The sequence below is a fragment of the Plecotus auritus genome (assembly GCF_963455305.1).
Source record: "Plecotus auritus genome assembly, chromosome: 1".
Lineage (NCBI taxonomy): Eukaryota > Metazoa > Chordata > Mammalia > Chiroptera > Vespertilionidae > Plecotus > Plecotus auritus.
In genome coordinates this window covers 95,061,348-95,074,854 of record NC_137770.1, presented here as the reverse complement: position 1 = coordinate 95,074,854, position 13,507 = coordinate 95,061,348, and the positions used below count along the sequence as shown (strand labels likewise).

General features: G+C 42.7%; 1 protein-coding gene and 2 pseudogenes across 7 annotated transcripts in view; 2 read left to right on the top strand and 1 right to left on the bottom strand.

Moving 5' to 3' along the window:
• Nucleotides 1–205: 205 nt before the first annotated feature.
• LOC308257979 (large ribosomal subunit protein uL23-like) lies at nt 206–730 on the bottom strand (annotated as a pseudogene). Its single transcript has one exon. The product of its transcript is annotated as a large ribosomal subunit protein uL23-like (transcript).
• Nucleotides 731–2,755: 2,025 nt separating this feature from the next.
• Nucleotides 2,756–3,095, top strand: LOC308250713 (FUN14 domain-containing protein 1-like; annotated as a pseudogene). The gene has a single exon. The product of its transcript is annotated as an FUN14 domain-containing protein 1-like (transcript).
• Nucleotides 3,096–7,304: 4,209 nt separating this feature from the next.
• The window catches only part of EAPP (E2F associated phosphoprotein), a 42,884-nt gene continuing 36,681 nt past the window's right edge, over nt 7,305–13,507 (top strand). For 4 of the 5 annotated variants that reach the window (XM_080676443.1, XM_080676444.1, XM_080676442.1 and 1 more), the window contains exons 1-2: nt 7,316–7,492; nt 12,572–12,750. In XM_080676443.1, coding sequence (XP_080532569.1) covers nt 7,419–7,492; nt 12,572–12,750 — 253 coding nt within the window. In that variant the 5' untranslated portion in view covers nt 7,316–7,418. Of the gene's footprint in view, nt 7,493–12,571; nt 12,751–13,507 lie in introns of all 5 variants that reach the window. The other variant, XM_080676440.1, reaches the window with a different exon arrangement.

Here is a 13,507-nt window from a genome sequence, read left to right as displayed (position 1 = left end):
CATCACCGACAGGATATTTAGTACTAAATGACACGTGTTTAGTTGTAAAGTGTCTCTCCAAATTTGATTTCTTGTTATGCACCAATTTTTCCTGACAAATAAGACAGGTCAGAAGACCATTTAAGTTTGGAATAAACGCGCAAGTCTCGGTCCATTCAACTTTAAATTCACGGTTTTCGTCTTCCGTTTTTCCTTTTTCTTTTTTTACAGTGTAAAATTTTTATATTTAGAATTAGGCAGCTGGACTCAGTTTAGATGATTCCAATTTTGTTGGCAACATCCAAAGCATCATAGTCAGGAGCCAGTCGAACATATGCCTTCTTCTCGCCATCAGGCCTGATCAGGGTGTTGACCTTGGCCACATCAATGTCATAGAGCTTCTTCACAGCCTGTTTGATCTGGTGCTTGTTGGCCTTGACATCCACAATGAACACAAGTGTATTATTGTCTTCTATCTTCTTCATGGCTGACTCGGTAGTCAGGGGGAACTTGATGATGGCATAGTGGTCAAGCTTGTTTCTCCTGGGTGCACTCTTTCGAGGATATTTTGGCTGCCTCTGGAGCCTTAGTGTCTTTGGCCGTTGGAATGTGGGTGACGTGCGGATCTTCTTTCTTTTGTGGCTGTGGACGCCTTTCAACACTGCTTTTTTGCCTTCAAAGCCTTTGCTTTGGCTTCGGCTTTGGGAGGGGCAGGGGCTTCCTTCTTAGCTTTCGGCGCCATCTTCGTAAAAAGGGTTTTTCTTCCGTTTTTCTTTGCTTCTTCTCCGTAGCCATGTCAAACAGGGCACCTAAAAAAAGTTTCATTTTATAATAATAAAGCCACCAACACAAAATAATTACAATTCTTAAATTGATGACAAAAATACCTGTAGGATTTGCAGCTGGTTGGAAAAATACAGGTAACTTTATGCTTCCAGTAGGTACTTTTGTCACCTGCGCGTGATTTGCGGACGCGACTAGCACTAACCACTGCACATGAGATGCTGACTGACTGGCTCACTCAACTCTGTGCATGAATCCTGCGCGCCTCCCCTGTGCTGCGTCTCCCCTCGCCCAACCGACTGACGCCCCCACTTCTTCTAACGCCACTTCTTCAAAATAGACTCGCCCAGGCCGAAAACCGACTTCTGTGCATGGGCCACGAAGTTTCAATCGCACTGTACGTGCACGCTCGCACGTGGTATTTTGTGGAAGAGCCACACTCAAGGGGCCAAAGAGCCGCATGGGGCTTGCGAGCTGCGGTTTGCCGACCACTGCCTTAGACCAGCGATGCCTGCAGTGCTCACTTGGGGCTGTAGTGTGGCACTGATGGGCTGGGCTCCAGGGAAGAAGATTAAGGCCTCTGTGAAGTATGGCTATTTTTTAAAAAATGTTTTAAAAATTTTTATTTATTTCAGAGAGGAAGGGAGAGGGAGAGAGAGATAGAAACATCATTGTTCTATCTTTCTCATTGAGAGGGAGAATCATTGATTGGCTGCCTCCTGCATGTCCCACACTGGGGATGGAGCCCACAGCCCGGGAATGTGCCCTTGACCGGAATCAAACCGGGGACCCTTCAGACTGCAGGTTGACACTCTATCCACTGAACCAAACCGGTGAGGGCAAGCATGGCTGTTTTTAAGACCCTGCTCAGGTGAGGTATAATCCAGAGCCAGGCTGCCCATCACACAGCCATACCCAAGCAAGACAGGCAGGGGTGCAGGACTGGATGTTCCGAAGCTGAACATAGGGGGCAATAGCTCCTGCTTCTCCTCTGTGCACTCCATTCAGTTCCTGTAGAAATGGACACTCAGAGAACTCCCAAGCCGGGCCTGGGTCAGAAGATAGCCGGCTAGAGAGGGCAGTGGTTCCAGTTTCAGCAGACCCTGTCTGGTCCTGGCCTTCACTGGCTTCTCCAATCCCCTCAGCCTTCCCCACTCCATCTCGTGCACTATGCGCCTCTGTTCCTGCACTCCACTCAGCTGTCACTGCGGACAAACTCCATCCTCCACCTTCATTATCTCCACTACTGTAGCCGCCTCTAGGCCTGTTGCTATAGAGCCTACCTGTATGTCAATAAACAGCAGCTGAAGAAAAAAAAAATCAGACAACATAGATCTTAATTTTTTTTTAATATATTTTATTGGTTTTTTACAGAGAGGAAGGGAGAGGGACAGAGAGCCAGAAACATCAATGAGAGAGAAACATCGATCAGCTGCCTCCTGCACACCCCCCACTGGGGATGTGCCCGCAACCAAGGTACATGCCCTTGACCGGAATCGAACCTGGGACCCTCCAGTCCGCAGGCTGACGCTCTATACACTGAGCCAAACCGGTTTCGGCCATAGATCTTAATTTTAATGAGAAATTTGATACTCCTTATACCCTTCCTGGATAAAATGGAGAAATGATGGTTGATGATACTACAAAGAGGCGAATTCATAACTACCTAAATAACTGTAACCAGAAGCATTTGAGATTTTGCCCCTCATCATACATATGTCATTAGTTTTGGATCAAATAGACTGTTAGAAAACATCTCTACAGGTTTGGATGTTCTTACGTCGACCCTCTATGCCTGTTCTGGATTCAATTGTGACCCAACAACAACAACAAAAGATGTTAAGAAAGTAAAAATAGACTGGCTGCCAGAGCCTCATAATCCCCTCCCCAAGAATATGAAAGTGATGATGACTCTTATGAAGTGTTGGATTTAAGTGAGTATGCAAGAAGACACCACTGGTGGAATCATGTTTTTGGCCACAGTTCAGGACCTATGGTAGAAAAATACTCAGAAGCCATGCAGATTGTAATGGGTGGAGTGACTGGCTGGTGTGCAGGATTTCTGTTTCAGAAAGTTGGAAACTTGCAGCAACTGCAGTAAGTGGTGGCTTTCTTCTCCTTCAGATTGCTAGTTACGGTGGCTATGTGCAAACTGACTGGAAAAAAGTTGAAAAAGGTATAAACCAAGCAAAAAGACAGATTAAGAAACAAGCAAATAAGGCAGCACCTGAAATCAGCAACATCACTGAGAGGCCTCAGAATTTGTCAAACAGAACCACACTGTGATATCCACTGGCTTTGTGGGAGGCTTTTTGCTAGGCCTTACATCTTAAGCATATGAGTGTTCTGCCACAGCGGAGTCAACTGTGAGAAAAGAAGTCGGGGTGACAAGTCAGTCCCTCAACATTACATGCCACCCTACTCAGTCTAGGGTGACAAGAAACAACTAGCTGGACAATTTCAAATTCAAAAGTTAGCATATTGCCGTTTGAAGTTTGGCAGTCTAGTATATGCTGAAAAACAATCTATATGGTATGTGTACAATAATATTCTTGATCAAAACAGGGCTGTCATTTATTTAAATTAGATGCTCTTCATTGTGCTTTTGAAGCATAGTAACCTCCATCTTGGGTAAAAACTGCTGTTTAAAATTTAACCCTGCTATTCTGGCTTCTGTAAATGTTTGCCTGCTTAAATAATAGGGAAAAATAAGACTACTCCCCATTCCAGAGAGGCCATAAACTATGCCCTGGACAGAGTTGTCAGTGCTGGCGCCAAGCCAGGCCTTGAGATATGGTCTCATGGCCTGTGCCAGCACACAGGGCTTTTTCTCAGGTCTGGAAGTCTCATTCCAAATTTGGAAAACAAAGAGCTGAAAAACATATAAATAAGGGAGACTTCCACCATATTGGGCCCCAGAATTTGAGAAGCAATATTTTCCTCTGGGCCCGCTAGCACTAGCAAAATGAACAGGACTCCAAATAAATTTGGCTTATTGATTTAGGCGTCTTCTGATTTACAATATAACACTTTATAATATAGTGCCAATAAATAAAAATTTGTATGATAGCTGCAACACTTGGGTAGACTTTTAAAAAATATGTGTTTGCAATAAACTGAATTATAATGCTCTTTTGTGGAAGGATTTAGAAATAGAATTATTAAATATATTAAACAGATTTAATACCATTTTTTAAAGATTTTTTTCTGCCATTCTTACTTTGCTTATACAATAACTATAATAAACAATTTCAAGGAAGGCTTTTCTAAGGAAATATCATGTTTAAAGCTTTCTTTTTTTTTTTTTTTTTTTTTTGGTGTCTGTAGTTGTAAAATAGCTTCTTGTATATAAGCTTCTATTTTTTTTTATTAATTTATTTACCTTGGTAGCCTGAGCAGAACAAATTATTTTGAAGGTACATATAGTTGGTTCACTGATTTATTATATTAACTTTGCATTCTAAAAGTCCTAATTATTATTTTAGCCTCTTCACAAAGTGATAAAAATTACCTTAAAATACTTAGTAGTACAGTATGAATTTACTCTCTGAAGAACCGTGGTTCTATATAATTATGAAATATAGCTTAAAGAGAATTGTCTCCTTCATCTAGAGATATAAATGCTAAAGCTTTCAAACTTTTGGGAGCATTGTGTTGGTTGAACACTAGGCCATATGACTTGATTCTCAGGGCCGACATCACACTCGCCCTGAGGCTCCTTTGCCCAGAAAAGCTTCCTGTGTTGTTTTGTCCATAGACTTGTAGGTTGGAATAGAGAAAAACGTCAGAACAGTGTTGGAGTCTTCAGCTTGGAAAGACTGCAGATCTTTTGTAAAAATAAGGCATTTGATACTTTGGAGATTGGGTGCTTTCATTATCTCAAGACTCCTTAAAATTGAATGAGAGATTGATCTTCATGTTCTTTCTTTACTCTCATTAGTGCCTCAGATACAATGCTAAATAAAACTCAGAGCCGAAACTGGTTTGGCTCAGTGGCTAGAGCGTCGGCCTGTGGACTGAAGGGTCCCGGGTTCGATTCCAGTCAAGGGCATGTACCTTGGTTGCAGGCACGTCCCCAGTAGGGGGTGTGCAGGAGGCAGCTGATCGATGTTTCTCTCTCATCGATGTTTCTAACTCTCTATCCCTCTCCCTTCCTCTCTGTAAAAAAATCAATAAAATATATATTTAAAAAAAAACAACAAACCTCAGAAATGATTTTGCTTTAAAAAATAAATAGCGATAGCCAAAAAATATTGACTAATAAGTTAATACCAATTAATACAGAAAGAAAGAAAACTAAAACTTTAGCCTTTTTTGGTGTCACGTACTTTTTAAAAGAAATCTTTATTGTTCAGAGTCTAACAGCTGTCACTGTCCTTCTCTCTCCCCTCCCACCCCCATTGCCAACCTCCACCCAGCTTTTGTTCTGCCCCAGCTCATTCCACCTTATTGTCTGTGACCATAGCTAATGTATATATGCATATAAATTCTTTGGTTAATCTCTTCCCAATGACTCCTCCCCCCTTCCCTCTGAGATTCATCTGTCTGTACCATGTTTCCATGCCTCTGATTCTAGTTTATTCATCAGTTTATTTTGTTCATTAGATTCCTTGTTTGTTTATTGATTTCAAATGTTGATCCATATGTATTTATTGCTATTTTATTGTTGTAGTTCTTCTTCTTCTTCTTCTTCTTCTTCTTCTTCTTCTTCTTCTTCTTCTTCTTCTTCTTCTTCTTCAAGAATGCCCTTCAACATTTCATGTAATACTGGTTTGGTGGAGAAGAGCTCCTTTAGCTTTTTCGTGTCTGTGAGGCTCTTCAATTGTAAATGATAGCTTTGCTGGATAGAGTAATCTTGACTGTAGGTCCTTGCTATTCATCACTCTGAATCTTTCTTGCCACTTCCTTCTGGCTCGCAAAGTTTCTGTTGAGAAATCAGCTGACAGTCATATGGGTGCTCCCTTGTAGGTAACTAACTGCTTTTCCCAAAAAATATATTTTTATTGATTTCAGAGAGAAAGGGAGAGGGAGAGAGAGATAGAAACACAATGATGAGAGAGAATCACTGATCAGCTGCCTTCTGCATGCCCCACACTGGAAATTGAGCCCGCCACACAGACATGTGTCCTGACTGGGGATCAAACTGTGATTTCCTGGTTCCTAGGTTGATGCTCAACCTCTGAGCCATGCCGGTTGGGCCATAACTCATATTCTTGAGTAAGCAAATTGTCCTGGATATGTGTAGGGAAATGGATTGAACTATATTATGGAGGGCCATCAAGAATACTTCAGAATAAGGTGAACAGATCAGGAGGTAAAGATGAAATATCAGGACTTTTTAGAAAGGAAATCATCCAAAGCAAAGATGTGCTGGAAGAGGATCCCTCTGCCAGTAAAGAGTAGCATGGATTGCAGAGGGAACAAAAGCAAAACAAGGCTGTCATAGGAGCCTATATCAATAGTCAAGCTGAGGGGTAGGGAGATCAGATGTGGATGAGAGACGTTGCTAAGAGATCTACAGACTTGGGAATTGATGACTCATCCAGGGACAGAGAAAGGAGTCAACCAAGAGTCTAAGATTTTCTTTCAGTCTATAGCCGTTGTAAGAATGGAGGAAGTGACAGAAATCAAGAGTCAAAAGTAGCTATTGGCCCTGCCAGGGGAGCTCAGTTGGTTAGAGCGTCATCCGGATAAAAGGTTGTGGGTTCGATCCCGGTCACGACACATACAAGAAATCAACCAATGAATGAATAAGTGGAGCAACAAATAGGTGTTTCTCGCTCTCTCCCTCCTTCCTCTCTCCCTAAAATCAATCAAATAATAATAATAAAAAAAGTAGTTATGGCTAAAGTATAGGAATGGGGTGGAACATGTTGAGTTGGATTTGAGCTATATCGACTTTGAATTGGCAGGGGTGCAGCAGACGGAGATACCTAGCCAGGCAATTGGAAATCCGACATAGTGCTTGGAGGAGAGGGTAAGAGAGGATAGTGATCTGAATGGAATTTTGAAGATGGGAGAGTTGTCCGGAAGGAGGCAGGAACTTGAGTATAGGCTGGTACAGAGACGGGAGAAAAGGTGTCACAATCACGAGGCTGTCTGCCTCAGCTCAAGTATGGAGTGGATAAGGACTGAGCAAAGGTTGGGACTGAGGAGTCCAAAAAAGACAGTTGGGAAGTAACTGGTGACAGTCTAACAACTTTTCCGTAGGAAGTCAGGGCCGCTGTCAAAGTGAGGAGTGAATACTGAAGGCGAGGCGGCGGCGCAGCGAAAAGAAGGTAGAACGGCTTGAGGCGAGGAGATTGGAGGAACGTCGGTCGCCAGTGTCTGAGGACCTACAGGCGGCATGTCCCTCTGCATCTAGATTTCTGCTTTTCACATCACAAAATGAGGTACGGCAAGACGAGGATGATTACATCCGATGATAAGGTAGCTGCATCCAGGTAAGCAGAAGCGGCGGCCGGCAGTGACCGGATACGCCCCTTCTCCCCGCCGCACCCCCCACCCCGCCGCTGGGGCAATCTGCGCAGGCGCGCGGGGGGGGGGCGAAGCGGAAGTGCGGGCGGAAGTGGAGTCAGCAACGCCTTAGTGAAGGGGCCCCAGAGGAAACGCACTCTGCGGCCGTCCGAGGACGGTGTTGGAGTGCGGAGGCCGACATGAACCGGCTCCAAGATGACTCTGACCCCTACGCAGTTGAAGAGCCTAGCGATGAGGAGCCGGCTTTGAGCAGGTGGGCCCCTGCTCCGCCCCGGCCCAAGGCCTCCGCTGCGGCCGGGCCGTAGCCTCTTCCCCTGCGCTGCGCCGGCCGGCCTGTGCGGACCCTTGGCCCAGCGGCTCGGGCCCCTGTCGCGCCCCGCTGTCGCCTGTGGGGAGTTCTGGTGAGGTCTTGCAGCCACGGGGGAGGCGGGGCCGGACCGACGCGGGGAAGGGGGCTATTTTGGAATCTCGCGTAAGTCTTCAAAAGCCGCGTGATCGAATCCTGCCTCTGCAGCTTACTGCCAGTGTGACCCAAGGCAAGTCGCTTCTCCTCGGTTTCTCATCTGTAGAAAGGAACTATAATAACTATATCGTAAGTATGTTGTAAGGCTCGTGACACTTAATGTGAAGTGACCAGCTCGAAGACTAATACGCCATAAACAGAAATAAGAGGATATTTAACAGGCTTTTTTTGGGCACCTGTTATGTGCTTGCTCTGGGCTGCAGAGATCAGTTATAAGGTTTTTGCCTTTCACAGGTTTACAGCATAGTAGGGGAAATAATATACATACCTTGGAAGGTATCTATCTTGGAAATAAGCATGTATCTCTGAAGAGCGTTGTAGAAAACGATCTTAGCTAGGCACCGACAAAGTTTTCGTGGGAATTTCCAAAAGGAAGGACGTAATCCTACCTGAGGGAAACTTGCAGTTTTGTTGGCAATAGAGTTCCAGGCAAATTTCAGCCATTTTAGAGCTGTCAGCAGATCCTACTTATAACTTTGAAACATTTTGTCGGATTGAGCTTTCTGTAAAACTGGCTTACTTTGAATCACAGTGTTTCCTTCCGTTATCCCGGGGAGGGGTCCTAGGCATGGGAGATCAGGCTGTTGTGAAGATTTCTGTTGTGAGGAGTGAGGGTGGATTCCAGGATTCCCTGTGAAAGAGAGTTTACTTAAAGGGTCAGGTCTGTGAAAGGAGGTATAGACTTCAATTAGTAATTCAGTTTGATTGGAATAGAGGAGTGTTTCCTGTACTTGAGTTATTCAGCCGTTACCATCTCCATATTCACTTGTGTTATTTAACACTTTTCTTTAAGTCACTTTACACTTTTGTAGTTAAATATCTTAAAGAAAGCGTTATAATCCTGACAGTTGTTAATTGTAAAGTAGTGAAAAAAATAAATACTATGAAAACAAAACAATGCTTTAAGGCAGTATTGCCTGCTTGAGGCTCTGAATCCAGTGTTTGTTTTAAAAAGGGAGATTGTGCCAAGACCGGTTTGGCTCAGTGGATAGAGCATCGGTCTGCGGACTGAGGGGTCCCAGGTTCGATTCCGGTCAAGGGCATGTACCTTGGTTGCGGGCACATCTCTAGTAGGAGGTGTGCAAGAGGCAGCTGATCGATGTTTCTCTCTCATCGATGTTTCTAACTCTCTATCCCTCTTCCTTCCTCTCTGTAGAAAATCAATAAAATATATTTTTTTTTTAAAAAAAAGGGAGATTGTGTTAGAGAGGTAAGAGGTATCTGTCAAGATTTGATTTTACTCCTCTTTATAAGATAATATTTTATAGCCTGTCACTGTTTTGTGGAAGCTGGCAGGAGATCTGAGACTCCTGGGTTACAGAAAACTCACAGCATAGCAGGCAGCATGAACATTATGTTGGTATTGGTTGCTCTTCCTAACTTCTACAGAGGTTATGCAAAGAGACCAAGATGGATGCTAACATTCAGTGGATTGGTATCCTGGCTGAGGACCACATGAGCTTGGAATCTACCTCTTTTACAGCAGGCAGTAAATAAGCCTGCTCTTTGTCCTAGGAAGGGACATCACCTCATCCATCAAGTTTTTTTTTTTTTTTTTAATATTTTATTGATTTTTTACAGAGAGGAAGGGAGAGGGAGAAAGAGTTAGAAACATTGATGAGAGAGAAACATCAATCAGCTGCTTCCTGCACCCCCCCACTGGAGATGTTCCTGCAACCAAGGTACATGTCCTTGACCGGAATTGAACCTGGGACCCTTCAGTCCGCTGAACCAAACCAGTTAGGGCTCCATCAAGTTTTTTTTTTTACTTCAAACAACCCTGAAAAATGGCCTAGGTAAAGAGTGTTTCGAACTTTGCATTCCTGGTATACTCAACAAGAATATGCAGGGCCCATGACATAATTGCCTTGACTAGCAGTGCTAAATGCTGAGACTTTGGAAATAATCACAAAGATTGAAGAAAATTTGCAAAAAGAATAACACTCTTGCCTTGTGTTTTTATTTTTTAAATTAAACATTTTGTTTTTACAACTAGAGTCACATGTCGTTGTAAGAAATAATACAGAGAGATTGTGTCCCCTTTACTCAGTTTCCTCCAATGTTAACATGTTGCAGAACTAGTGCAATAGCACAACTGGGATATTGATATGAATACAGTCAAGTTACAGAACATTTCCATCAGCATGAGGAGCGTTCATATTCCCTACTTCCCACCCCTCATGCCCCACTTAACCTCTGGTAACTGCTAGTCTGTCCTCCATTTCTATAATTTTGTCCTTTTCAAAAACATGTAAGTGGAATTCTGCGTATGTAACCTTTTGGTATTGGCTTTTTTCACTCAGTATAGTTCTCTGGAGATTCACCCCCACTTTTTTAGGTATTAATAGTTCATTTCTTTCTTTATTGCTGAGTAATATTCCTCATTTAACCATTCACTTGTTGAAGGAAGGACATCTTTCAAGTTTAGACTATTGTAAATAAAACTGCTATAAACATTCATGTATAGGTGTTTTTTTTTAAACCTCACCTGAGGACATTTTTTCCATTGATTTTCAGAGAGAGTGGAAGGGAGAGGGAGAGACAGAGAGAACACTGATATGAGAGAGACACATTGATTGGTTGCCTCCTGCATGCCCCTGACCATGGCTGGTGGCTCCCGAGGTATGTGCCCTGGACTGGAATTGAACCAGGGTCCCTTCAGTCCATAGGCCAATCTGCTGATCCAAACTGGCTAGGGCAGTGGTCGGCAAACTGTGGCTCGCGAGCTGCGGTTTGCCGCTCTGTTGACTAATGAGTTTGCCGACCACTGACCTAGACTCTCGATTCCAATAATTACAGGCTGTTGTTGTTCCTTGTGATTAAGCTCCTATTCCAGTGGTCGGCAAACTCATTAGTCAACCGTGGCAAACCGTGGCTCGCGAGCCGCATGTGGCTCACGAGCTGCAGTTTGCCGACCACTGGGCTAGGGCCATGTATAGGTTTTTGTGTGCATATACATTTTCATTTCTCTGGGATAAATGCCCAGGGGTTCAATTGCTGAGTTGTATGGTAATTGTATGTTTAGTTTTATAAGAAACTGTCACGCTGTTTTCCATAGTGGTTGTACCATTTTACATTCCCACTAGCAATGGCTTTAGTATTCTTTAATGGGCCATCGTCTATTCTGCTACTCATTAAAATAATCTATGTCCCACACTTTGGAAACACTTAAATATAGAATAGATCAGGATTTCTCAACCTTGGCAGCATTGACATCTTGGGTCAGATATTGACATCTTGGGTTAAAATTGATTGTTGTGAGTTGGATTTTTCTGATTTACTTTCTGCTAGAGGCTCAAAAGCATTGTCTAGAAGACAAAAATAGAAAACCAAAAACCAAGAATAGTCTGTAAGTATTCATCAGACCATGAGTAACTGAGCATTATTTATGTACTGTTGACTGTATTAGAACTGTTTTGGGCATTTCAGATATTTCTGCTGATAATCTGGTTTAATTTTGTCCCATTCCTATTGTTAGGGAAACCCAGGCACAGAAGGCCAAGTAAATTGGCAGAAATTGCTCAGGAGAACTTGGGATATAATTTAGTTTTCTCTCTCTTTGTAATTCTCTGCAGCACTGTGCCTTTTATTTTTTTACTAGAGGCTCGGTGCACGAATTTGTGCACTGGTGGGGTCCAGCCAGCTGCCCTGATCGGGCCGATTGGGCTGGGCTGCAGGTGGTTGGCTGGCTGGATGACCCCACCCCTGATCATGGTGGGGGGGGGGCTGTGGGGGGATGGCTGGGGGGAGGGGCCACAGGTGGTTGGTGGGCCGGCCCCACCTCCTGGTTGAACTTCTGGTCGAATTCCTAGTTGAGGGGACAATTTGCACATTAGCCTTTTATTATAGAGAATTTTTAAATATATTTTTATTGATTTCAGAGAGGAAGGGAAAGGGAGAGAGAGATAGAAACATCAATGATGAGAGATTGATCAGCTGCCTTCTGCACACCCCACACTAGGGATCGAGCCTGCAACCCAGACATGTGCCCTGACTGGGAATCGAACCCTGACCTCCTGGTTCATAGGTCGATGCTTAACCACTGAGCAACACCAGCCGGGTAGCACTGTGCCTTTTAAATTGTAATGTTTAATACTGTAGGTTAACATTTTATGTGGATATTAGAGATATATTACATATTTTAGGATTAATTTAAAAATGTTTTTATTGATTTCAGAGAGGAAGGGAGAGGGAGAGACAGAAATATCAATGATGAGAGAGAATCATTGATCGGCTGCTTCCTGCACGCCCCCTACTGGGGACAAGCCCGGAAACCCGGGCATGTGCCCTGACTGGGAATTGAACTGTGACCCCCTGGTTCCTAGGCTGACACTCAACCACTGAGTCACACTGGATGGGCATTTTAGGTTTAATTTAAATGTCCTGAGTTTTAAAAAACTGTGGAGTAAACTTTTCATTGCTGATAAAATTAGAATTGGTACAATCCTTTGGAAAGCAGTGTGATAATCAAAGAAGTCAGAAAGATGTTTGTATCTAATTCTAGACATTCATCCTAAGGAAATAAACAAAGTTATATATACAAAGATGTTCATTCTAGTGTTTAATAGCAAAGATCTAGAAATAAATGTACAACTTTTACAAGAGGAAGTGTTATGTTAACATTAAAAAATATATTTGGAAATATGCAAAAATGTTTGATCTATTAAGTGAGAATAGCTCTATGTAATATGCCAGATAAATCAAATGCAACCTTATAAGCTTAAACTTATTGGGCAGTGAGGTGGTGGGAATTGTAAGTTATTTTAATTCTTTAATATTCATATTTTTTATGATTTAAATTTATATTAGTTCTGAAGATGAAGTGGATGTGCTTTTACATGGAACTCCTGACCAAAAACGAAAACTCATCAGAGAATGTCTTACTGGAGAAAGTGAATCTAGTGAAGATGAATTTGAAAAAGAAATGGAAGCTGAATTAAATTCCACCATAAAAACAATGGAGGTCAAATTATCCTCCCTGGAAACAGGTAAACTTTTAGTTAGATTTCAGTAAAGATATTTTTCCAAGCTCTGTATGGGCAAGAACCTTGTTTGTGCTCTTTTGTGTCTCCAGAACCTTCAGTAGGTACTCAGTAAGTAAATAAATAAATACCATATATATAGATATTATTTTTTTAAGTGGATAAGCTGAACTTTTAAAAAAATTCTTATTGATTTTTTTTATAATATATTTTTATTGATTTCAGAGAGAAAGGGAGAGGGAGAGAGAGAGAAACATCAATGATGAGAAAGAATCATTCATCAGCTGCCTCCTACACGCCCTCTACTGGGGATCAAGCCTGCAACCCCGGGCATGTGCCCTTGACCGGAATTAAACCTGGGACCCTTCAGTCCTCAGGCCGATGCTCTATCCACTTAGGCAAACCAGCTAGGGCTTGATTTTTTGATTTTTTTTTTAAGAGAGAGAGAGAGAGAGAGAAACATCAATGTGAGAGGGAAACATTGATTGACTGCCTCCTGCATGCCCCCTACCCGAGATTGAGCCCAAAACCCATGCATGTGCCCTGACTGGGAATCTAACCAGCAATCTCTTGGTGTCTGGGATGATTCCCAGCCAGCTGAGCCACATGGGCCAGGGCAACTCAGTAAATATTTATTGAGTGAATGAATAAATGTGTTTGGCAGCCTGAGCATAGTTTTCTTTGATGACTAGTGAAGAATTTTTCTGTGTTATTGGAAAGAGATTATTTAATACTGTTTATTTGCGTGATTTCCTTTTGTAAT